Source organism: Ammospiza caudacuta, chromosome 3 (assembly GCF_027887145.1).
Source record: "Ammospiza caudacuta isolate bAmmCau1 chromosome 3, bAmmCau1.pri, whole genome shotgun sequence".
Taxonomy (NCBI): domain Eukaryota; kingdom Metazoa; phylum Chordata; class Aves; order Passeriformes; family Passerellidae; genus Ammospiza; species Ammospiza caudacuta.
The window spans coordinates 116977270-117001923 of NC_080595.1; the positions used below are offsets into that span (position 1 = coordinate 116977270).

A 24654-nucleotide genomic window follows, 5' to 3' on the forward strand; every position below is an offset into this window, starting at 1 on the left:
CCCAAAAATCCCCAAAGCCCCAAAATCTGCCCCCAATTTTCCCACATTTCACCCCAAATTCCCCAAATTTCCCCCAAATTCACCAAATCCCCCAAATCTCCCCAAACTTCCCCAATCTCACCCAAATCTCCCAAATCTCCCCAAAAACCCCAAATTTCTCCCCAAAAATTGCCCCAAAAATCCCCCAAATCTGACCCCAAATCTCTCCAAAAACCCCAAATTTCACCCCAAACACCCCAAATCCCCAAATCTCACCCCAAATTTCCCCAAATCCCCAAATTTTACCCCAAATTCCCCAAATTTCATCCAAAATTTCCCCCCAAACCCCCCAAATTCCCAAAATCTCTCCCCAATCTCACCCCAAATTCCATCCCAAATCCCCCAAATCTCACCTCAAATTTCACCCCAAATTTCCCTAAATTCCCAAAATCTCCCCCCAATCTCACCCCAAATTCCCCAAATTTCACCCCAAATTCACCAAACTCCCAAACCCCCCAAATCTCACCCCAAAATCTTCCCCAAAATCCCCAAATTTTACCCCAAACTCCCCCAACATTTCCACCCAAACCCCCCAAAATTTTCCCCAAATTTCCCCCAAATCCCCAAAACCCCAAAATCCCCAAAGCCCCAAAATCTGCCCCCAATTTTCCCACATTTCACCCCAAATCTCACCCCAAAACCCCAAAACCCCCAAATTTCACCCCAAATTCACCCCAAAATCCCCCAAATCTCCCCAAAACCCCAAATTTCTCCCCAAAAATTGCCCCAAAAATCCCCCAAATCTGACCCCAAATCTCTCCAAAAACCCCAAATTTCACCCCAAACCTCCAAATTTCCCCAAATTTCACCCCAAATTCCCCAAATTTCATCCTAAATTTCCCCCCAAACCCCCCAAATTCCCAAAATCTCTCCCCAATCTCACCCCAAATTCCATCCCAAATCCCCCAAATCTCACCTCAAATTTCACCCCAAATTTCCCCCCAAAGCCCCGCAAATTTCACCCCAAATTTCCCCAAATTCCCAAAATCTGCCCCAATCTCACCCCAAATTCCCCAAATTTCACCCCAAATTCACCAAACTCCCAAACCCCCCAAATCTCACCCCAAAATCTTCCCCAAAACCCCCAAATCTCCCCCAAACTCCCCCAACATTTCCACCCAAACCCCCCAAAATTTTCCCCAAATTTCCCCCAAATCCCCAAAACCCAAAAATCCCCAAAGCCCCAAAATCTGCCCCCAATTTTCCCACATTTCACCCCAAATCTCACCCCAAATCTCACCCCAAAACCCCCAAATTTCACCCCAAATTCACCCCAAAATCCCCCAAATCTCCCCAAAACCCCAAATTTCTCCCCAAAAATTGCCCCAAAAATCCCCCAAATCTGACCCCAAATATCTCCAAAAACCCCAAATTTCACCCCAAACACCCCAAATCCCCAAATCTCACCCCAAATTCCTCAAATTTCATCCCAAATTTCCCCAAATTTCACCCCAAATTTCCCCCCAAACCCCCCAAATTTCCCCAAATCCCCAAAATCTCCCCCAAATTTCACCCCAAATCTTGCCCCAAACTCCCCAAATTTCTCCCCAAATTTCCCCAAATCCCCAAAATCTCCCCCAAATTTCCCCAAATTCCATCCCGAATTCCCCAAATCTCACCCCAAAACCCCCAAATTTCACCCCAAATTCACCAAACTCCCAAAACCCCCAAATCTCACCCCAAAATCCCCAAATTTCACCCCAAAGCCCCCAAATCTCACCCCAAAATCTTCCCCAAAACCCCCAAATTTTACCCCAAAATCCCCCAACATTTCCACCCAAACCCCCCAAAATTTTCCCCAAATTTCCCCCAAATCCCCAAAACCCAAAAATCCCCAAATCCCCAAAATCTGCCCCCAATTTTCCCACATTTCACCCCAAATCTCACCCCAAATCTCACCCCAAAACCCCCAAAAATTTCCCCCCAAATTTCCCCCAAATTCACCAAATCCCCCAAATCTGCCCCCAATTTCCCCACATTTCACCCCAAATCCCCCAAATCTCCCCAAAACCCCGAATTTCTCCCCCAAAATTTTCCCCAAAAATCCCCCAAATCTGACCCCAAATCTCTCCAAAAACCCCAAATTTCACCCCAAACACCCCAAATCCCCAAATCTCACCCCAAATTTCCCCAAATCCCCAAATTTTACCCCAAATTCCCCAAATTTCATCCTAAATTTCCCCCCAAACCCCCCAAATTCCCAAAATCTCTCCCCAATCTCACCCCAAATTCCATCCCAAATCCCCCAAATCTCACCTCAAATTTCACCCCAAATTTCCCCCCAAAGCCCCGCAAATTTCACCCCAAATTTCCCCAAATTCCCAAAATCTCCCCCCAATCTCACCCCAAATTCCCCAAATTTCACCCTAAATTCACCAAACTCCCAAACCCCCCAAATCTCACCCCAAAATCTTCCCCAAAATCCCCAAATTTTACCCCAAACTCCCCCAACATTTCCACCCAAACCCCCCAAAATTTTCCCCAAATTTCCCCCAAATCCCCAAAACCCAAAAATCCCCAAAGCCCAAAATCTGCCCCCAATTTTCCCACTTTTCACCCCAAATCTCACCCCAAATCGCGCCCCAAAACCCCCCAAAATTTCCCCCCAAATTTCCCCCAAATTCACCAAATCCCCCAAATCTCCCCAAACTTCCCCAATCTCACCCAAATCCCCCAAAAACCCCAAATTTCTCCCCAAAAATTGCCCCAAAAATCCCCCAAATCTGACCCCAAATATCTCCAAAAACCCCAAATTTCACCCCAAACACCCCAAATCCCCAAATCTCACCCCAAATTCCTCAAATTTCATCCCAAATTTCCCCAAATTTCACCCCAAATTTCCCCCCAAACCCCCCAAATTTCCCCAAATCCCCAAAATCTCCCCCCAATTTCACCCCAAATCTCGCCCCAAACTCCCCAAATTTCTCCCCAAATTTCCCCAAATCCCCAAAATCTCCCCCAAATTTCCCCAAATTCCATCCCGAATTCCCCAAATCTCACCCCAAAACCCCCAAATTTCACCCCAAATTCACCAAACTCCCAAAACCCCCAAATCTCACCCCAAAATCCCCAAATTTCACCCCAAAGCCCCCAAATCTCACCCCAAAATCTTCCCCAAAACCCCCAAATTTTACCCCAAAATCCCCCAACATTTCCACCCAAACCCCCCAAAATTTTCCCCAAATTTCCCCCAAATCCCCAAAACCCAAAAATCCCCAAAGCCCCAAAATCTGCCCCCAATTTTCCCACATTTCACCCCAAATCTCACCCCAAAACCCCAAAACCCCCAAATTTCACCCCAAATTCACCCCAAAATCCCCCAAATCTCCCCAAAACCCCAAATTTCTCCCCAAAAATTGCCCCAAAAATCCCCCAAATCTGACCCCAAATCTCTCCAAAAACCCCAAATTTCACCCCAAACCCCCAAATTTCCCCAAATTTCACCCCAAATTCCCCAAATTTCATCCTAAATTTCCCCCCAAACCCCCCAAATTCCCAAAATCTCTCCCCAATCTCACCCCAAATTCCATCCCAAATCCCCCAAATCTCACCTCAAATTTCACCCCAAATTTCCCCCCAAAGCCCCGCAAATTTCACCCCAAATTTCCCCAAATTCCCAAAATCTCCCCCAATCTCACCCCAAATTCCCCAAATTTCACCCCAAATTCACCAAACTCCCAAACCCCCAAATCTCACCCCAAAATCTTCCCCAAAATCCCCAAATTTTACCCCAAACTCCCCCAACATTTCCACCCAAACCCCCCAAAATTTTCCCCAAATTTCCCCCAAATCCCCAAAACCCAAAAATCCCCAAAGCCCCAAAATCTGCCCCCAATTTTCCCACATTTCACCCCAAATCTCACCCCAAATCTCACCCCAAAACCCCCAAATTTCCCCCAAATCCCCAAAATCCAAAAATCCCCAAACCCCAAAATCTGCCCCCAATTTCCCCACATTTCACCCCAAATTCCGCCCTCCAAACCCCCAAATTTTGCCCCAAACCCCCCAAAAATTTCACCCCAAATTTCTCCCCAAATTTCCCCCAAATTTCCCCAAAAATCTCCAATGATTTCAAATCCAAATTTTCCAAATTTTCATTCTTTAATTTCATTCTCATTTTTACAACCCTTTCGTGTCTCAAAAACTCTGAAAAATCCCCCCAAAAAATTTAAAAATTCTCACCCCAAACCCTCCAAATTTCACCCCAAAAAATTAATTAAAAATTCTTTAAAAACAAAAAAAAAAAAAAGAAAAATAAATTTCCCACGCATCGGTTATTTAAGTTTTTTATTTTATTTTTATTTTTCTTCCATAATAAAGAATCAAAAATTTTAATTTTTTTTTGCCTGAGAGCCCCTGAAATTAAAAATTGTAATGATTGAATTTAATTAAAATGTAATAATTTAATATTAATATCAATATTAATGTCAATAGTAATATTTTATTAAAATAACATTAATGTTGGCATTAATATAATATTAATTTTAATATGAATGTTAATATTATTAATATATTAATATATTAATATTAATATATTAATAGTAATATTAATGTTAATATTAGTAGTAATATTAATATAGTATTAATATTAATACAGTATTATTATAACATTAATATTAATATTAATATTAATATTTTATTGATATTGTTATATTAACATCAATATTAATATTATGTTCAATTACAATAATTTAATTTAATTTAATTCCATTTAATTTCCTTTTAATTTAATTCCATTTAAATCCATTTAATTTAATTTAATCCCATTCACTTTAATTCAGTGTAATTCAATTTAATTTAATTTAATTAATTTAATTTAATTTAATTATAATAATACATCTTTATTCACAATAAATATTGCAAATTGGGACACCCTGGGAAATTGGGGAAAAAAACCAGAAAATTGGGAAAAACACCCAAAAAAATGGGAATAATCGCAAAAAAATGGGAATAATTGTTGGAAAAATGGGAAAATCCAGAAAAATGGGAATAATTCCTGGAAAATTGGGAATAAATCCACGAAAATTGGGAATGACACTCAAAAAAATTGGGAATAATCCTGGGAAAAATGGGAAAAATCCTGAGAAAAATGGGAATAAACCACGGGAAAAATGGGAAAAACCCTGGAAAAATGGGAATAAACCACGGGAAAAATGGGAATAATCCTGAGAAAAATGGGAAAAATCCTGGAAAAATTTGGAATAATTTTCAAATATTTGGGAATAACCCCTGGAAAAATGGGAATAATTCTTGGGAAATTGGGAAAAATCCCGGAAAATTGGGAATAATTTTCAAATATTTGGGAATAACTCATGGAAAAGTGGGAATGACCGCGGGAAAATGGGGAAAATCCTGGAAAAATGGGGAAAATCACAGGAAAATTGGGAATAATTCAGGAAAAATGGGAATGAGTGTTGGAATAATGGGAATGACCCTTGGAAAAATGGGAGTAATTCAGGAAAAATGGGAATAATTCAGGAAAATGGGAACAGAAAAATGGGAATAAATCATGGAAAAATGGGAATAACTCACAGGAAAATGGGAATAACTCCCTGGAAAATTGGGAATAATCCTTGGAAAAATGGGAATAAATAATGGAAGAATGGGAATAACTCACAGAAAAATGGGAACAGAAAATGGGAATAATCCCTGGGAAAATGGGAATAATTTTTGGAAAATTGGGAATAATCCTCAGGAAAATGGGAATAAATGTTGGAACAATGGGAAACACTCACAGAAAAATGGGAAAAATCCTTGGGAAAATGGGAATAAATCACAGAAAAATGGGAACAGAAAAATGGGAATAATCCTTGGAAAAATGGGAATAAATCACAGAAAAATGGGAATAACCCCCTGGAAAAATGGGAATAATTGAGGAAAAATGGGAATAACTCACAGAAATATGGGAACGGAAAAATGGGAATAATTCCTGGAAGAATGGGAACAGAAAAATGGGAAAAAATCATGGAAAAATGGGAATAACTCACAGAAATATGGGAATAACCACCTGGAAAAATGGGAATAATTGAGGAAAAATGGGAATAACTCACAGAAAAGTGGGAACAGAAAAATGGGAATAATCCCTGGAAAAATGGGAACAGAAAAATGGGAATAACTCACAGGAAACTGGGAACGGAAAAATGGGATTAAATCACGGGAAAAATGGGAATAACTCACAGAAAAATGGGAACAGAAAAATGGGAATAAATCATGGAAAAATGGGAATAACTCACAGAAAAACAGGAATAACCCCCTGGAAAAATGGGAATAACTCACAGAAAAGTGGGAACAGAAAAATGGGAACAGGAAAATGGGAATAATCCTTGGAAAAATGGGAACAGAAAAATGGGAATAACTCACAGAAAACTGGGAACGGAAAAATGGGAATAATCCCTGGAAAAAATGGGAATAAATCACAGAAAACTGGGATTAACCCGCTGGAAAAATGGGAATAAACCCTGGGAAAATGGGAATAATCCTTGGAAAAATGGGAATAACTCACAGAAAACTGGGAACAGAAAAATGGGAATAATCCTTGGAAAAATGGGAATAAATCACAGAAAAATGGGAATGGAAAAATGGGAATAATTGAGGAAAAATGGGAATAACTCACAGAAAAATGGGAACAGAAAAATGGGAATAATCCCTGGAAAAATGGGAATAAACCCTGGGAAAATGGGAATAATCCTTGGAAAAATGGGAATAACTCACAGAAAACTGGGAACGGAAAAATGGGAATAACCCTTGGAAAAATGGGAATAAATCACAGAAAAATGGGAATGGAAAAATGGGAATAACCCTGGAAAAGTGGGAATAATTGAGGAAAAATGGGAATAACTCACAGAAAAATGGGAACAGAAAAATGGGAATAATCCCTGGGAAAATGGGAATAATTTTTGGAAAATTGGGAAAAATCCTCAGGAAAATGGGAATAAATGTTGGAAAAATGGGAACAAATCACAGAAAAATGGGAATAATCCTTGGGAAAATGGGAATAAATCACAGAAAAATGGGAATAATTGAGGAAAAATGGGAACAGAAAAATGGGAATAACCCCTGGAAAAATGGGAATAATTGAGGAAAAATGGGAATAACTCACAGAAATATGGGATCGGAAAAATGGGAATAATTCCTGGAAAAATGGGAATAACTCACAGAAAAATGGGAACAGAAAAATGGGAATAACCCTTGGAAAAATGGGAATAATCCTTGGAAAAATGGGAACAGAAAAATGGGAATAACTCACAGGAAACTGGGAACGGAAAAATGGGATTAAATCACGGGAAAAATGGGAATAACTCACAGAAAAATGGGAACAGAAAAATGGGAATAAATCATGGAAAAATGGGAATAACTCACAGAAAAATGGGAACAGAAAAATGGGAATAACCCTTGGAAAAATGGGAAAAACTCAAAGAAAAATGGGAATAACCGATAGAAAATTGGAAATAAACCTCCCAAAAAAATGATGGGAATAACACTCAGAAAATCGGGAATGACCCCAGAAAAACTGGGAATAACTCACAGAAAAATGGGAATAAAACCCCAAAAAATGGGAATAACTCTGAGGAAACTGGGAATAACTGAGGAAAAATGGGAATAATTGAGGAAAAATGGGAATAACTCACAGAAGAATGGGAACAGAAAAATGGGAATAAATCACGGAAAAATGGGAATAATCATCAGAAAAATGGGAACGGAAAAATGGGAATAATCCTTGGAAAAATGGGAATAACTCACAGAAAAATGGGAACAGAAAAATGGGAATAAATCACGGAAAAATGGGAATAATCATCAGAAAAATGGAAACTGAAAAATGGGAATAACTCACAGAAAAATGGGAATAATTGAGGAAAACTGGGAATAACTCACAGAAAAATGGGAATAAAACCCAAAAAAATGGGGATAACTCTGAGGAAACTGGGAATAACTCAGAAAACCGGGAATAATTGAGGAAAAATGGGAATAACCCTTGGAAAAACGGGAATAACTCACAGAAAAATGGGAACAGAAAAATGGGAATAACCCACAGAAAAATGGGAATAAAACCCCAAAAATTGGGAATAGCTCTGAGGAAAATGGGAATAACCCCCTGGAAAATGGGAATAATCGAGGAAAAATGGGAATAACTCATAGAAAAATGGGAACGGAAAAATGGGAATAAATCCTGGAAAAATGGGAATAACTCACAGAAATATGGGAACAGAAAAATGAGAATAATCCTTGGAAAAATGGGAATAACTCGTAGAAAAATGGGAATAACCACCTGGGAAAATGGGAATAATTGAGGAAAAATGGGAATAATCCTTGGAAAAACGGGAATAACTCACAGCAAAATGGGAACAGAAAAATGGGAATAACTCACAGAAAAATGGGAATAATTGAGGAAAAATGGGAATAACTCACAGAAATATGGGATCGGAAAAATGGGAATAATTCCTGGAAGAATGGGAACAGAAAAATCGGGAATAAATCATGGAAAAATGGGAATAACTCACAGAAAAATGGGAACGGAAAAATGGGAATAATTCACAGAAAAATGGGAACCGAAAAATGGGAATAAATCACGGAAAAATGGGAATAATCATCAGAAAAATGGGAATGGAAAAACGGGAATAACGCTTGGAAAAGTGGGAATAATTGAGGAAAACTGGGAATAACTCACAGAAAAATGGGAGTAAAACCCCAAAAAATGGGGATAACTCTGAGGAAACTGGGAATAACTCAGAAAACCGGGAATAATTGAGGAAAAATGGGAATAATCCTTGGAAAATGGGCATGGAAAAATGGGAATAACTCATGGAAAAATGGGAATAACCCACAGAAAAATGGGAACAGAAAAATGGGAACGGAAAAATGGGAATAACCCCCTGGAAAAATGGGAACAGAAAAATGGGAATAAATCATGGAAAAATGGGAATAACTCACAGAAAAATGGGAACAGAAAAATGGGAATAACCCTTGGAAAAATGGGAATAACTCACAGAAAAATGGGAAGAACCACCTGGAAAAATGGGAATAATTGAGGAAAAATGGGAATAACTCACAGAAATATGGGATCGGAAAAATGGGAATAATTCCTGGAAGAATGGGAACAGAAAAATGGGAATAAATCACGGAAAAATGGGAATAAGTCCCTGGAAAAATGGGAATAACTCACAGAAAAATAGGAATAACTCACAGAAAAATGGGAATAATTGAGGAAAACTGGGAATAACTCACAGAAAAATGGGAGTAAAACCCCAAAAAAATGGGGATAACTCTGAGGAAACTGGGAATAACTCAGAAAACTGGGAATAACCCACAGAAATCCTGGAATAACGCTGAGAAAAACGGGAATAACGCCCAGGGAAAACGGGAACCGCCCCCAAAACCCGCCAATTGCCCTCAGGAAAAATCGCAAATAATTCACAGAAAATTGGGAACAACACCAAAAAAAACGGGAATAAACCCCCGGAATGCCGGCGAAGGCGCGTCCCCGCCCGGCCCCGACGCCGATCCCGTCCCGGAGACGGAGATTTGGGGATTTTGGGGTTTTTGGGGTCACTTGATGTTCTTGAGGAGGGCGGTGCGGGCGTTGACCACGGCCTTGAAGGCGTCCTCGGAGCCGGGCGCCAGGCACTTGTCGGGGTGCAGCAGCACGGCCAGGCGCCGGTACGCCCGCGTCACCTCCTCCCTAAAACGGGGAGAAAAAACGAGATTTTGGGAAAAATCAGGAAATTCTGAGGGGAAATACGGGATTTTGGGGTGAAATAATGGGATTTTGGGGTGAAATAATGGGATTTTGGGGTGAAATAATGGGATTTTGGGGTTCAGGCCCAGGCACTTGTCAGGGTGCAGCAGCACGGCCAGGCGCCGGTACGCCCGCGTCACCTCCTCCCTAAAACGGGGAGAAAAAACGAGATTTTGGGAAAAATCAGGAAATTCTGAGGGGAAATACGGGATTTTGGGGTGAAATAATGGGATTTTGGGGTGAAATAATGGGATTTTGGGGTGAAATAATGGGATTTTGGGGTTCAGGGCCCAGGCACTTGTCGGGGTGCAGCAGCACGGCCAGGCGCCGGTACGCGCGCGTCACCTCCTCCCTGCGAAGAAAATGGGGAAAAAAATCTGAATTTTGGGAAAAATAATGAAATTCTGAGGGGAAATATGGAATTTTGGGGTGAAATAATGGGATTTTGGGGTGAAATAATGGGATTTTGGGGTTCAGGGCCCAGGCACTTGTCGGGGTGCAGCAGCACGGCCAGGCGCCGGTACGCCCGCGTCACCTCCTCCCTAAAATGGGGAGAAAAAACGAGATTTTGGGAAAAATCAGGGAATTCTGAGGGGAAATATGGGATTTTGGGGTGAAATAATGGGATTTTGGGGTGAAATAATGGGATTTTTCCATGGGAGTTGTGGGGTTCAGGGGTGCAGCAGCACGGCCAGGCGCCGGTACGCACGCGTCAGCTCCACCCTAAAACGGGGAGAAAAAACGAGATTTTGGGAAAAATCAGGGAATTCTGAGGGGAAATACGGGATTTTGGGGTGAAATAATGGGATTTTGGGGTGAAATAATGGGATTTTGGGGTGAAATAATGGGATTTTGGGGTTCAGGCCCAGGCACTTGTCGGGGTGCAGCAGCACGGCCAGGCGCCGGTACGCCCGCGTCACCTCCTCCCTAAAACGGGGAGAAAAAACGAGATTTTGGGAAAAATCAGGAAATTCTGAGGGGAAAATATGGGATTTTGGGGTGAAATAATGGGATTTTGGGGTGAAATAATGGGATTTTGGGGTGAAATAATGGGATTTTGGGGTGAAATAATGGGATTTTGGGGTTCAGGCCCAGGCACTTGTCGGGGTGCAGCAGCACGGCCAGGCGCCGGTACGCCCGCGTCACCTCCTCCCTAAAACGGGGAGAAAAAACGAGATTTTGGGAAAAATCATGAAATTCTGAGGGGAAATACGGGATTTTGGGGTGAAATAATGGGATTTTGGGGTGAAATAATGGGATTTTGGGGTGAAATAATGGGATTTTTCCATGGCAATTCTGGGGTTCAGGGGTGCAGCAGCACGGCCAGGCGCCGGTACGCACGCGTCACCTCCTCCCTAAAACGGGGAGAAAAAACGAGATTTTGGGAAAAATCAGGGAATTCTGAGGGGAAATATGGGATTTTGGGGTGAAATAATGGGATTTTGGGGTGAAATAATGGGATTTTTCCATGGGAGTTGTGGGGTTCAGGGGTGCAGCAGCACGGCCAGGCGCCGGTACGCCCGCGTCACCTCCTCCCTAAAACGGGGAGAAAAAACGAGATTTTGGGAAAAATCATGAAATTCTGAGGGGAAATACGGGATTTTGGGGTGAAATAATGGGATTTTGGGGTGAAATAATGGGATTTTGGGGTCAAATAATGGGATTTTTCCATGGCAATTCTGGGGTTCAGGGGTGCAGCAGCACGGCCAGGCGCCGGTACGCGCGCGTCACCTCCTCCCTGCGAAGAAAATGGGGAAAAAAATCAGAATTTTGGGAAAAATAATGAAATTCTGAGGGGAAATATGGAATTTTGGGGTGAAATAATGGGATTTTGGGGTGAAATAATGGGATTTTGGGGTTCAGGCGCCAGGCACTTGTCGGGGTGCAGCAGCACGGCCAGGCGCCGGTACGCCCGCGTCACCTCCTCCCTAAAACGGGGAGAAAAAACGAGATTTTGGGAAAAATCAGGAAATTCTGAGGGGAAAATATGGGATTTTGGGGTGAAATAATGGGATTTTGGGGTGAAATAATGGGATTTTTCCATGGGAGTTGTGGGGTTCAGGGGTGCAGCAGCACGGCCAGGCGCCGGTACGCCCGCGTCACCTCCTCCCTAAAACGGGGAGAAAGAACGAGATTTTGGGAAAAATAATGAAATTCTGAGGGAAAATATGGAATTTTGGGGTGAAATAATGGGATTTTGGGGTGAAATAATGGGATTTTGGGGTGAAATAATGGGATTTTGGGGTTCAGGGCCCAGGCACTTGTCGGGGTGCAGCAGCACAGCCAGGCGCCGGTACGCCCACGTCACCTCCTCCCTAAAACGGGGAGAAAAAACGAGATTTTGGGAAAAATCAGGGAATTCTGAGGGAAAATACGGGATTTTGGGGCGAAATAATGGGATTTTGGGGTGAAATAATGGGATTTTGGGGTGAAATAATGGGATTTTTCCATGGCAATTCTGGGGTTCAGGGGTGCAGCAGCACAGCCAGGCGCCGGTACGCACGCGTCAGCTCCACCCTAAAACGGGGAGAAAAAACGAGATTTTGGGAAAAATCAGGGAATTCTGAGGGAAAATACGGAATTTTGGGGTGAAATAATGGGATTTTGGGGTGAAATAATGGGATTTTGGGGTTCAGGGCCCAGGCACTTGTCGGGGTGCAGCAGCACGGCCAGGCGCCGGTACGCCCTCGTCACCTCCTCCCTGCAAAAACGGGGTAAAAAATCGACATTTTGGGAAAAATCTGGGAATTCTGAGAGAAAATATGGAATTTTGGGGTGAAACCCTGGGGTTTTGGGGTTCCCACGGGAATTCCTGAGGGAAATCCGGGTTTTCCTGGCAGGGATTTCAGTTTTTCCCTCAGGAATTCTGATTTTTTCCTGCAGGAATTTCGGCTTTTCCCACAGGAATTCCAGGTTTCCCCACAGGAATTCCACGTTTTCCCTGGGAATTCCTGAGGGAAATCTGGGTTTTTCGGGCAGGGATTTTGGGGTTCCCATGGAGATTCCGGAGGGAAATGTGGATTTTTCTGGAAAGGATTTTGGGGTTTCCATGGGAATTCTGGGCTTTTCCCACGGGAATTTTGGCTTTTCCATGGGGAATCTTGAGGGAAATCTGGGGTTTAGAGTGGGAATTTTGGGGTTTCTCTGGGAATTCTGGAGGGAAATTTGGGTTTGTCTGGCAGGGACGTTGGGGTTCCCATGGGAATTCTGGGGTTCAGGGCAGGAATTTTGGGGTTTCCATGGGAATTCTGGGGGTTCAGGGCAGGAATTTTGGGGTTTCCATGGGAATTCTTGGGGTTCAGGGCAGGAATTTTGGGGTTCCCATGGGAATTCTTGAGGGAAATCTGGGGTTTAGAGTGGGAATTTTGGGGTTTCTCTGGGAATTCTTGAGGGAAATTTGGGTTTTTTGCACGGAATTTCACCTTTTCCCTCATGAATTCCAGGTTCTTCCTACAAGAATTTTGGCTCTTCCCACAGGAATTCCAGGTGTCCCCTCAGGAATTTTGGCTTTTCAAGAGAATTCTTGAGGGAAATCTGGGGGTTCAGGGCAGGAATTTTGGGGTTTCCATGGGAATTCTGGGGTTTCCCCTCAGGAATTTTGGGGTTCCCATGGGAATTCTGGGGTTCAGGGCAGGAATTTTGGGGTTTCCATGGGAAATCTGGGGTTTAGAGTGGGAATTTTGGGGTTTCCATGGGAATTCTTGGGGGTTCAGGGCAGGAATTTTGGGGTTTCCATGGGATTTAGAGCAGGAATTTTGGGGTTTCCATGGGAATTCTGGGGTTAAGGGGAGGAATTTTGGGGTTTCCATGGGAATTCTGGGGTTTAGGGCAGGAATTTTGGGGTTTCCATGGGAATTCTTGAGGGTTTAGGGCAGGAATTTTGGGGTTCCCATGGGAATTCTTGAGGGAAATCTGGGGTTTAGAGTGGGAATTTTGGGGTTCCCATGGGAATTCTTGAGGGAAATTTGGGTTTTTTGCACGGAATTTCACCTTTTCCCTCATGAATTCCAGGTTCTTCCTACAAGAATTTTGGCTCTTCCCACAGGAATTCCAGGTGTTCCCTCAGGAATTTTGGCTTTTCAAGAGAATTCTTGAGGGAAATCTGGGGGTTCAGGGCAGGAATTTTGGGGTTCCCATGGCAATTCTGGGGGTTCAGGGCAGGAATTTTGGGGTTCCCATGGGAATTCTGGGGTTCAGGGCAGGAATTTTGGGGTTCCCATGGGAATTCTTGGGGGTTCAGGGCAGGAATTTTGGGGTTTCCATGGGATTTAGAGCAGGAATTTTGGGGTTTCCATGGGAATTCTGGGGTTAAGGGGAGGAATTTTGGGGTTCCCATGGGAAATCTGGGGTTCAGGGCAGGAATTTTGGGGTTTCCATGGGAATTCTTGAGGGTTTAGGGCAGGAATTTTGGGGTTCCCATGGGAATTCTTGAGGGAAATCTGGGGTTTAGAGTGGGAATTTTGGGGTTTCTCTGGGAATTCTTGAGGGAAATTTGGGTTTTTTGCACGGAATTTCACCTTTTCCCTCATGAATTCCAGGTTCTTCCTACAAGAATTTTGGCTCTTCCCACAGGAATTCCAGGTGTTCCCTCAGGAATTTTGGCTTTTCAAGAGAATTCTTGAGGGAAATCTGGGGGTTCAGGGCAGGAATTTTGGGGTTTCCATGGGAATTCTGGGGTTTCCCCTCAGGAATTTTGGGGTTCCCATGGGAATTCTGGGGTTCAGGGCAGGAATTTTGGGGTTTCCATGGGAATTCTTGGGGGTTCAGGGCAGGAATTTTGGGGTTTCCATGGGATTTAGAGCAGGAATTTTGGGGTTTCCATGGGAATTCTGGGGTTAAGGGGAGGAATTTTGGGGTTCCCATGGGAAATCTGGGGTTTAGGGCAGGAATTTTGGGGTTTCCATGGGAATTCTTGAGGGTTTAGGGCAGGAATTTTGGGGTTCCCATGGGAATTCTTGAGGGAAATCTGGGGTTTAGAGTGGGAATTTTGGGGTTTCTCTGGGAATTCTTGAGGGAAATTTGGGTTTTTTGCACGGAATTTCACCTTTTCCCTCATGAATTCCAGGTTCTTCCTACAAGAATTTTGGCTCTTCCCACAGGAATTCCAGGTGTTCCCTCAGGAATTTTGGCTTTTCAAGAGAATTCTTGAGGGAAATCTGGGGGTTCAGGGCAGGAATTTTGGGGTTCCCATGGCAATTCTGGGGGTTCAGGGCAGGAATTTTGGGGTTCCCATGGGAATTCTGGGGTTCAGGGCAGGAATTTTGGGGTTTCCATGGGAATTCTTGGGGGTTCAGGGCAGGAATTTTGGGGTTTCCATGGGATTTAGAGCAGGAATTTTGGGGTTTCCATGGGAATTCTGGGGTTAAGGGGAGGAATTTTGGGGTTCCCATGGGAAATCTGGGGTTTAGGGCAGGAATTTTGGGGTTTCCATGGGAATTCTTGAGGGTTTAGGGCAGGAATTTTGGGGTTCCCATGGGAATTCTTGAGGGAAATCTGGGGTTTAGAGTGGGAATTTTGGGGTTTCTCTGGGAATTCTTGAGGGAAATTTGGGTTTTTTGCACGGAATTTCACCTTTTCCCTCATGAATTCCAGGTTCTTCCTACAAGAATTTTGGCTCTTCCCACAGGAATTCCAGGTGTTCCCTCAGGAATTTTGGCTTTTCAAGAGAATTCTTGAGGGAAATCTGGGGGTTCAGGGCAGGAATTTTGGGGTTTCCATGGGAATTCTGGGGGTTCAGGGCAGGAATTTTGGGGTTCCCATGGGAATTCTGGGGTTCAGGGCAGGAATTTTGGGGTTCCCATGGGAATTCTGGGGGTTCAGGGCAGGAATTTTGGGGTTTCCATGGGAATTCTTGAAGGTTTAGGGCAGGAATTTTGGGGTTCCCATGGGAATTCTGGGGTTCAGGGCAGGAATTTTGGGGTTCCCATGGGAATTCTGGGGTTCAGGGCAGGAATTTTGGGGTTTCCATGGGAATTCTGGGGGTTCAGGGCAGGAATTTTGGGATTTCCATGGGAATTCTGGGGGTTCAGGGCAGGAATTTTGGGGTTTCCATGGGAATTCTTGAGGGTTTAGGGCAGGAATTTTGGGGTTTCCATGGCAATTCTGGGGTTCAGGGCAGGAATTTTGGGGTTTCCATGGGAATTCTGGGGGTTTAGGGCAGGAATTTTGGGGTTTCCATGGGAATTCTGGGGGTTCAGGGCAGGAATTTTGGGGTTTCCATGGGAATTCTGGGGTTCAGGGCAGGAATTTTGGGGTTTCCATGGGATTTAGAGCAGGAATTTTGGGGTTTCCATGGGAATTCTTGAAGGTTTAGGGCAGGAATTTTGGGGTTTCCATGGGAATTCTGGGGGTTCAGGGCAGGAATTTTGGGGTTCCCATGGCAATTCTGGGGTTCAGGGCAGGAATTTTGGGGTTTCCATGGGAATTCTGGGGGTTTAGGGCAGGAATTTTGGGGTTTCCATGGGAATTCTGGGGTTCAGGGCAGGAATTTTGGGGTTTCCATGGGATTAAGAGCAGGAATTTTGGGGTTTCCATGGGAATTCTTGAGGGTTTAGGGCAGGAATTTTGGGGTTTCCATGGCAATTCTGGGGTTCAGGGCAGGAATTTTGGGGTTTCCATGGGAATTCTTGAAGGTTTAGGGCAGGAATTTTGGGGTTTCCATGGGAATTCTGGGGGTTCAGGGCAGGAATTTTGGGGTTTCCATGGGATTAAGAGCAGGAATTTTGGGGTTTCCATGGGAATTCTGGGGGTTTCCCCTCAGGAATTTTGGGGTTCCCATGGGAATTCTGGGGTTCAGGGCAGGAATTTTGGGGTTTCCATGGCAATTCTTGAGGGTTTAGTGCAGTAATTCCAGTTCCTCCAGAATAAATTTTACCCTTTCCCTCCACGTTTTCCCATGGAAATTCAGATTTTTTCCCACAGGAATTTCACCTTTTCCCTCAGAAATTGCAGATTTTGGACAATTCCCGTTTTCCCCCGTTCTCCCCACCTGGACGCTCCGGGTTTGAGCCCCAGCATGTCCCAGCTGTCCTTGCTGCCGCGGATCCTGCGGATGGCGTCGGCCTGCTCGCGCGTGAAGCTGAGCCCGGAGCCGCCCGGCGGCCGCTTGCCCCCGTTCTCACACACCTCCACGATGGCCGAGTAGAAGTTCTGGAAAGTTCCAGCACAAATCAGCATTTTGGGGGGAATTTTTGGGATTTTTTGGGATTTTTTTAGGGATTTTTGTCGATTTTCTTTAAATTTTTTGGTATTTTATTGGGATTTTTTGGAATTTTTTTGGGATTTTTTTTGGGAATTTTTTTTTATTTTTTGTGGGTTTTTTTTGGATTTTTTTTTTTTTTTTGTGATTTTTGGTGATTTTTTTGGGGATTTTTTGGGATTTTTTAGGGATTTTTTTGGTGATTTTTTTGGATTTTTTTTTTTTTTTTCATTATTTTTGGGGGGTTTTACTGGGGATTTTTTGGGGATTTTTTGGGGGATTTTCTGGGGTTTGTTGGGGTTTTTTGGATGGCGTCGGCCTGCTCGCGCGGGAAGCTGAGCCCGGAGCCGCCCGGCGGCCGCTTGCCCCCGTTCTCACACAGCTCCACCATGGCCGAGGAGAAGTTCTGGAAAGTTCCAGCACAAAGCAGCAACCAGGAAAAATTTGGGGGGAATTTTTGGGATGTTTTGGGATTTTTTTAGGGATTTTTTTCGATTTTTTTAAATTTTTTTAGTATTTTATTGGGATTTTTTGGAAATTTTTTGGGATTTTTTGGGGATTTTTTGGTGATTTTTTGGGATTTTTTTGGGATTTTTTGGGAATTTTTTAGGTATTTTTTTCGATTTTTTTCGATTTTTTTTTTAATTTTTTTGGTATTTTATTGGGATTTTTTGGAAATTTTTGGGGATTTTTTTTGGGGCCTTTTTTGATTTTTTGTGGATTTTTTTGGATTTTTTTTTTGTGATTTTTTGGGATTTTTTTGGGATTTTTTGGGAATTTTTTAGGGGTTTTTTTCGATTTTTTGGGGATTTTTGGGGTATTTTTTTGGAATTTTATTGGGATGTTTTAGAAATTTTTTGGGATTTTTTTGGGACTTTTTTTATTTTTTTGTGGATTATTTTGGATTTTTTTTTGGTGATTTTTGGGGATTTTTTTGGTGATTTTTTTGGTGATTTTTTAGGAATTTTTTTTTTTTTTTTTTCATTATTTTTGGGGGGTTTTACTGGGGATTTTTTGGGGATTTTTTGGGGGATTTTCTGGGGTTTGTTGGGGTTTTTTGGATGGCGTCGGCCTGCTCGTGTGGGAAGCTGAGCCCGGAGCCGCCCGGCGGCCGCTTGCCCCCGTTCTCACACAGCTCCACCATGGCCGAGGAGAAGTTCTGGAAAGTTCCAGCACAAAGCAGCAACCAGGAAAAATTTGGGGGGAATTTTTGGGGTTTTTTTTTTGGAATTTTTTGGGATTTTTTGGGGAATTTTTTAGGTATTTTTAGGTATTTTTTTCGATTTTTTTTTAAATTTTTTTGGTATTTTATTGGGATTTTTTGGGATTTTTTTGGGAATTTTTTTTTATTTTTTTGTGGATTTTTTTGGATTTTTTTGGTGATTTTTTGGGATTTTTTTGGGATTTTTTGGGAATTTTTTAGGTATTTTTTTCGATATTTTGGGGATTTTTAAAAAATTTTTTTGGTATTTTATTGGGATTTTTTGTAAATTTTTTGTGATTTTTTTGGGACTTTTTTTGATTTTTTTTTTTTTTTGTGGATTTTTTTGGATTTTTTTTGGTGATTTTTTGATATTTTTTTGGGATTTTTTGGGAATTTTTTAGGTATTTTTTTCAATTTTGGGGGGATTTTTGGGGTATTTTTTTGGGATTTTTTTGGTGATTTTTTTGGTGATTTTTTTGGATTTTTTTTTAATTTTTTCATTATTTTTGGGGGGTTTTACTGGGGATTTTTTGGGGATTTTTTGGGGGATTTTTTGGGGTTTGTTGGGGTTTTTTGGATGGCGTCGGCCTGCTCGCGCGGGAAGCTGAGCCCGGAGCCGCCCGGCGGCCGCTTGCCCCCGTTCTCACACAGCTCCACCACGGCCGAGGAGAAGTTCTGGGATGCACAACGGGAATTAGAGCCCAGGAAAATGGTTTGGGGATTTTTTGGGGATTTTTTTAATTTTTTGGGGATCTTTTAGGGTTTTTTTGGCGTTTTTTTGGGATTTTCAGGGGGGTTTTTTTAGGCTTTTGGGGGGTTTTTTGGCCCTTCACACCCAACAATTCCGGATCCCCTTCCTTGTCCTTTCCCAGGAAAATCTTGGATCCCATTCCCAGCCCCTTCCCAGGATATTCCCAACGATCCCAGGTCCATTTTTTGGATGATCCCAGGACAATCCCACATCCACACCCCATGGGCCACTCCCAGAAATCCCAAAGATCCCATTCCCAGGATGATCCCAGGACAATCCTGGATCCAATTCCCGAACCCTTCCCGGGGCGATCCCGACAATCCCAGATCCAATTCTCAAACTTCTCCCAGGACAATCCCAGACCCAAGATCCCGTTCCTTCCCGGGCCAATCCCAAAAATCCCAAAGATCCATTTCCCAGGATAATCCCAGGACAATCCCAGATCCAGATCCCGAACCCTTGGGACCCCAGGGCGATCCCAACAATCCCCGATCCCACTCCCTGCCTATTTCCGGAAAAACCCTGGATCCCGTTCCCAGTCCCTTCCCAGGAAAATCCCGGATCCAAACCCCAAACCCTTCCCCAGGGCGACCCCAACAATCCCAGATCCCATTCCTGGGACGATCCCGGGACAATCTCGGATCCAAACCCCAAACCCTTCCCAAGAAAAAGCCGGAATTCCCAGAAATCCCGCCCGGAACATCTCTCGGATCGTTCCCACCCATCCCTTCGTCCCACATTTCCACCCCAAATCCCACCAGGAATTCCCACCCAGAACATCTCCCAGAGCTCCCAGGACAGCCCCCACCTGGAACACCACCCAGAATTCCCAGGGGATTCCCAGAATTCCCGGATTTTTGGGGTTCCCCACCTGGAACATCTCCTGGATGCCCTCCCCGCTCTGCGCCGAGGTCTCCCAGTAGAGGAACCCGCGGCTCTCGGCCCAGAGCCGCCCCTCGCTCTCGTCCACCACGCGCAGCTTCCCCGCGTCCACCTGGGAATAAACCACGGGAAAAAGTGAAATAAACAATGGGAATAATGAAATAATCACCCGCAGCTTCCCCGCGTCCACCTGGGAATAAACCACGGGAAAAAGCGAAATAAACAATGGGAATAATGAAATAATCACCCGCAGCTTCCCCGCGTCCACCTGGGAATAAACCACGGGAAAAAGTGAAATAAACAATGGGAATAATGAAATAATCACCCGCAGCTTCCCCGCGTCCACCTGGGAATAAACCACGGGAAAAAGTGAAATAAACAATGGGAATAATAAAATAATCACCCGCAGCTTCCCCGCGTCCACCTGGGAATAAACCACGGGAAAAAGCGAAATAAACAATGGGAATAATGAAATAATCACCCGCAGCTTCCCCACGTCCACCTGGGAATAAACCACGGGAAAAAGTGAAATAAACAATGGGAATAATAAAATAATCACCCGCAGCTTCCCCGCGTCCACCTGGGAATAAACCACGGGAAAAAGCGAAATAAACAATGGGAATAATGAAATAATCACCCGCAGCTTCCCCGCGTCCACCTGGGAATAAACCACGGGAAAAAGTGAAATAAACAATGGGAATAATAAAATAATCAACCGCAGCTTCCCCGCGTCCACCTGGGAATAAACCACGGGAAAAACAATGGGAATAAACACCAGGAAAATTTGAAATAAACAATGGGAATAATAAAATAATCACCCGCAGCTTCCCCGCGTCCACCTGGGAATAAACCACAGGAAAAGCAACGGGAAAATTGGGAATAAACAACGGGAAAATGTGACATAAACACCCGCAGCTTCCCCGCGTCCATCTGGAAATTAAAATGGTAAAAACGGGAATAAACAACGGGAAAAATGGGAATAAACAATGGGAATAATAAAATAATCACCCGCAGCTTAACCGCGTCCACCTGGGAATAAACCACGGGAAAAAGTGAAATAAACAGTGGGAATAATAAATTAATCACGCGCAGCTTCCCCACGTCCACCTGGGAATAAACCACGGGAAAAAGTGAAATAAACAATGGGAATAATAAAATAAACACCCGCAGCTTCCCCGCGTCCACCTGGGAATAAACCACGGGAATAACAATGGGAACAAACAATTGGAAAAATAAAATAAACACCTGCAGCTTGCCCGCTTGTCCACCTGGGAATAACCATGGGAAAAACAGGAATAAACAACAGGAGAACTGGGAATAAACAACGGGAAAATTTGGAATAAACAACGGGAAAAATGGGAATAAACCATGGGAAAAACGGGAATAAACAACAGGAAAATTGGGAATAAACAACGGGATAATGTGAAATAAACACCCGCAGCTTCCCCGCGTCCACCTGGGAATAAACCACAGGAAAAATGGGAATAAACAACGGGACAAATGGGAATAAACAATGGGAAAATGTGAAATAATCACCCGCAGCTTCCCCGCATCCACCTGGGAACGATGGGAAAAACAATGGGAATAAACAACGGGAAAATGTGAAATAAACAACGAGAAAATTGGGAATAACAATGGGATAATGTGAAATAAACACCCGCAGCTTCCCCGTGTCCACCTGGGAATAAACAACGGGAAAATTGGGAATAAACAACGGGAAAATTGGGAATAAACAATGGGAATAATAAAATAAACACCCGCAGCTTCCCCGCGTCCACCTGGGAACGAAAACAATGGGAAAAATTGGGAATAAACAACAGGAAAATTGGGAATAATCACCCGCAGCTTCCCTGCATCCACCTGGGAATAAACCACGGGAAAAATGGGAATAAACAATGGGAATAATGAAATAAACACCCGCAGCTTTCCTGCGTCCACCTGCAAATAAACAACGGGAAAAACGGGAATGAACAACAGGAAATCTGGGAATAAACACCCACAGCTTCCCCGCGTCCACCTGGGAATAAACAACAGGAAAAACAGCCAGAAAAATGGGAATAAACAACGGGAAAATTAGGAACAAATAATGGGAAAATTTGGAATAAACAATGGGAAAATGTGAAATAAACACCTGCAGCTTCCCCGCGTCCATCTGGGAATAAACAACGGGAAAACTGGGAATAAATAATGGGAAAATGTGAAATAAACAACAGGAAAATGTGAAATAATCACTGGGAAAATGTGAAATACACACCCGCAGCTTCCCCGCGTGCAACTGAGAATAAACAATGGGAAAAATGGGAATAAACAATGGGAAAATTAGGAATAAACAATGGGAATAATAAAATAAACACCCACAGCTTCCCCGCGTCCACGGGAAAATTGGGAATAACCAACGGGAAAATGTGAAATAAACACCCGCAGCTTTTCCACATCCACCTGGGAATAAACAACGGGAAAAACGGGAATAACCAATGGGAAAATGTGAAATAAACACCCGCAGCTTTTCCACGTCTACCTGGGAATAAACAACGGGAAAAACGGGAATAAACCCCGGGAAAATTGGGAATAAACCACGGGAAAATTGGGAATGAACACTGTACCTTGCTGGCGCAGACGGCGAAGACGACGCTGTCCAGGCTGGCGTGCGGCCCCAGCTCGCAGCGCATCTCGGCCAGCCACGAGTCCACTGTGGAATTCCTGACATTCCCATCATTCCCAACCCTCTGGATTCAGTCAAGATCCAAAGAAAACCCCCAGAACCTCTCCAGAATTCCCAGCATTTTCTGGAATTCCCAGAATTCGGGTACCTTGTTGGCGCAGACGACGCTGTCCAGGCTGGCGTGCGGCCCCAGCCTGGAACAAAAACCCTAAAACATCTCCAGAATTCCCGAAATTCCCACAATTTCAATCCCACGGGATCCAATCAGGAACAAACTTCCAGAATTCCCAAAATTCCCAGAATTTTCTGGAAAATCGCGTACCTTGTTGGCGCAGACGGCGAAGACGACGCTGTCCAGGCTGGCGTGCGGCCCCAGCTTGGAACAAAACCCCTAAAACATCTCCAGAGTTCCCGCAATTCCCACAATTTCAATCCCACAGGATCCAATCAGGAACAAAACTTCCAGAATTCCCAAAATTCCCAGAATTTTCTGGAAAATCGCGTACCTTGTTGGCGCAGACGGCGAAGACGACGCTGTCCAGGCTGGCGTGCGGCCCCAGCTTGGAACAAAACCCCTAAAACATCTCCAGAATTCCCGAAATTCCCACAATTTCGATCCCACGGGATCCAATCAGGAACAAACTTCCAGAATTCCCAAAATTCCCAGAATTTTCTGGAAAATGGCGTACCTTGTTGGCGCAGACGGCGAAGACGACGCTGTCCAGGCTGGCGTGCGGCCCCAGCTTGGAACAAAACCCCTAAAACATCTCCAGAGTTCCCGAAATTCCCACAATTTCAATCCCACGGGATCCAATCAGGAACAAACTTCCAGAATTCCCAAAATTCCCAGAATTTTCTGGAAAATGGCGTACCTTGTTGGCGCAGAAGGCGAAGACGACGCTGTCCAGGCTGGCGTGCGGCCCCAGCCTGGAACAAAACCCCTAAAACATCTCCAGAATTCCCGAAATTCCCACAATTTCAATCCCACGGGATCCAATCAGGAACAAACTTCCAGAATTCCCAAAATTCCCAGAATTTTCTGGAAAATGGCGTACCTTGTTGGCGCAGACGGCGAAGACGACGCTGTCCAGGCTGGCGTGCGGCCCCAGCTCGCGGCGCATCTCGGCCAGCCACGAGTCGAGCGCCTCGAAGGATTCCTTGGAGCCCACGTCGTACACCAGCAGCACCCCCTGCGTGTCCTTGTAGAACTCGTTACGCACCTGGGAGAAAAGGGGGGAAAAACGAAAATATTCCTGGGAAAAATTCAAAACTCCAGGGGAAAAAAAATTCCAGGAAAAAATTCCGGGGAAAAAGGGAATTTTTCGCCCCTGCACGTCCTTGAATAAAATGAAATAAAATAAAATAAAATAAAATAAAGTAAAATAAAATATAACAAAATAAAATAAAATGAAGTAAAATAAAATAAAGTAAAATAAGTATATATTATTTTATATTGTATTATATTATTTTATATTATTTTATATTACATTATATTATATTATATTATATTATATTATATTATATTATATTATTGTAATGTAATATAATGTAATATAATATAATGTAATATAATATAATATAATATAATATAATGTAATGTAATGTAACGTAATATATTGTAATATAATGTAATATAATGTAATGTAATGTGATATAATATAATGTAATGTAATGTAATGTAATACAATATAATATAATGTAATGTAATGTAATGTAATGTAATATAATGTAATATAATATAATATAATGTAATATAATGTAATGTAATGTAATATAATCTATGCGTTATATAATGTGATATGACATAATACATAATACAGTATAGTATAATGTAACATAACATATAACCTATAATATGCAATAGAATGCATTATAATGTAGAGCATTAATGTACTGCAATTAAATGTAGTGTAATAATATAACACATTGTAATAGAACATGACAAAATATAACGTACTGAAATATTGTAACATAGCATAACATAATGTAGCATAACACAATTTAATACGGTATAACAGAATGTAATTAAACATAATGTAATGTAAAAATATCATGTAATTAATATAATGTAACAATGTAATATAGTGTAATAATGCAATGTAATGTGATACGATATATGATGTAATGTAAAGTAATGGAATACAACGTAATATAATGTAATGTAGTTAATATAATGTAATGTAAT

The 24654-nt window shown here is 42.9% G+C and overlaps 1 protein-coding gene across 1 annotated transcript in view; it reads right to left on the reverse strand.

Annotated features, from left to right (window-relative positions):
• Positions 1–4754: 4754 nt before the first annotated feature.
• Positions 4755–24654, reverse strand: part of DNAJC27 (DnaJ heat shock protein family (Hsp40) member C27) — a 35049-nt gene continuing 15149 nt past the window's right edge. The window contains exons 4-7 of the mRNA XM_058801986.1: positions 23525–23689; positions 19797–19919; positions 16761–16921; positions 4755–9715 (exon numbers count right to left, since the gene is read on the reverse strand). Of these exons, the coding sequence (XP_058657969.1) occupies positions 9583–9715; positions 16761–16921; positions 19797–19919; positions 23525–23689 (582 nt within the window). The 3' untranslated portion in view covers positions 4755–9582. The remainder of the gene's footprint in view (positions 9716–16760; positions 16922–19796; positions 19920–23524; positions 23690–24654) is intronic.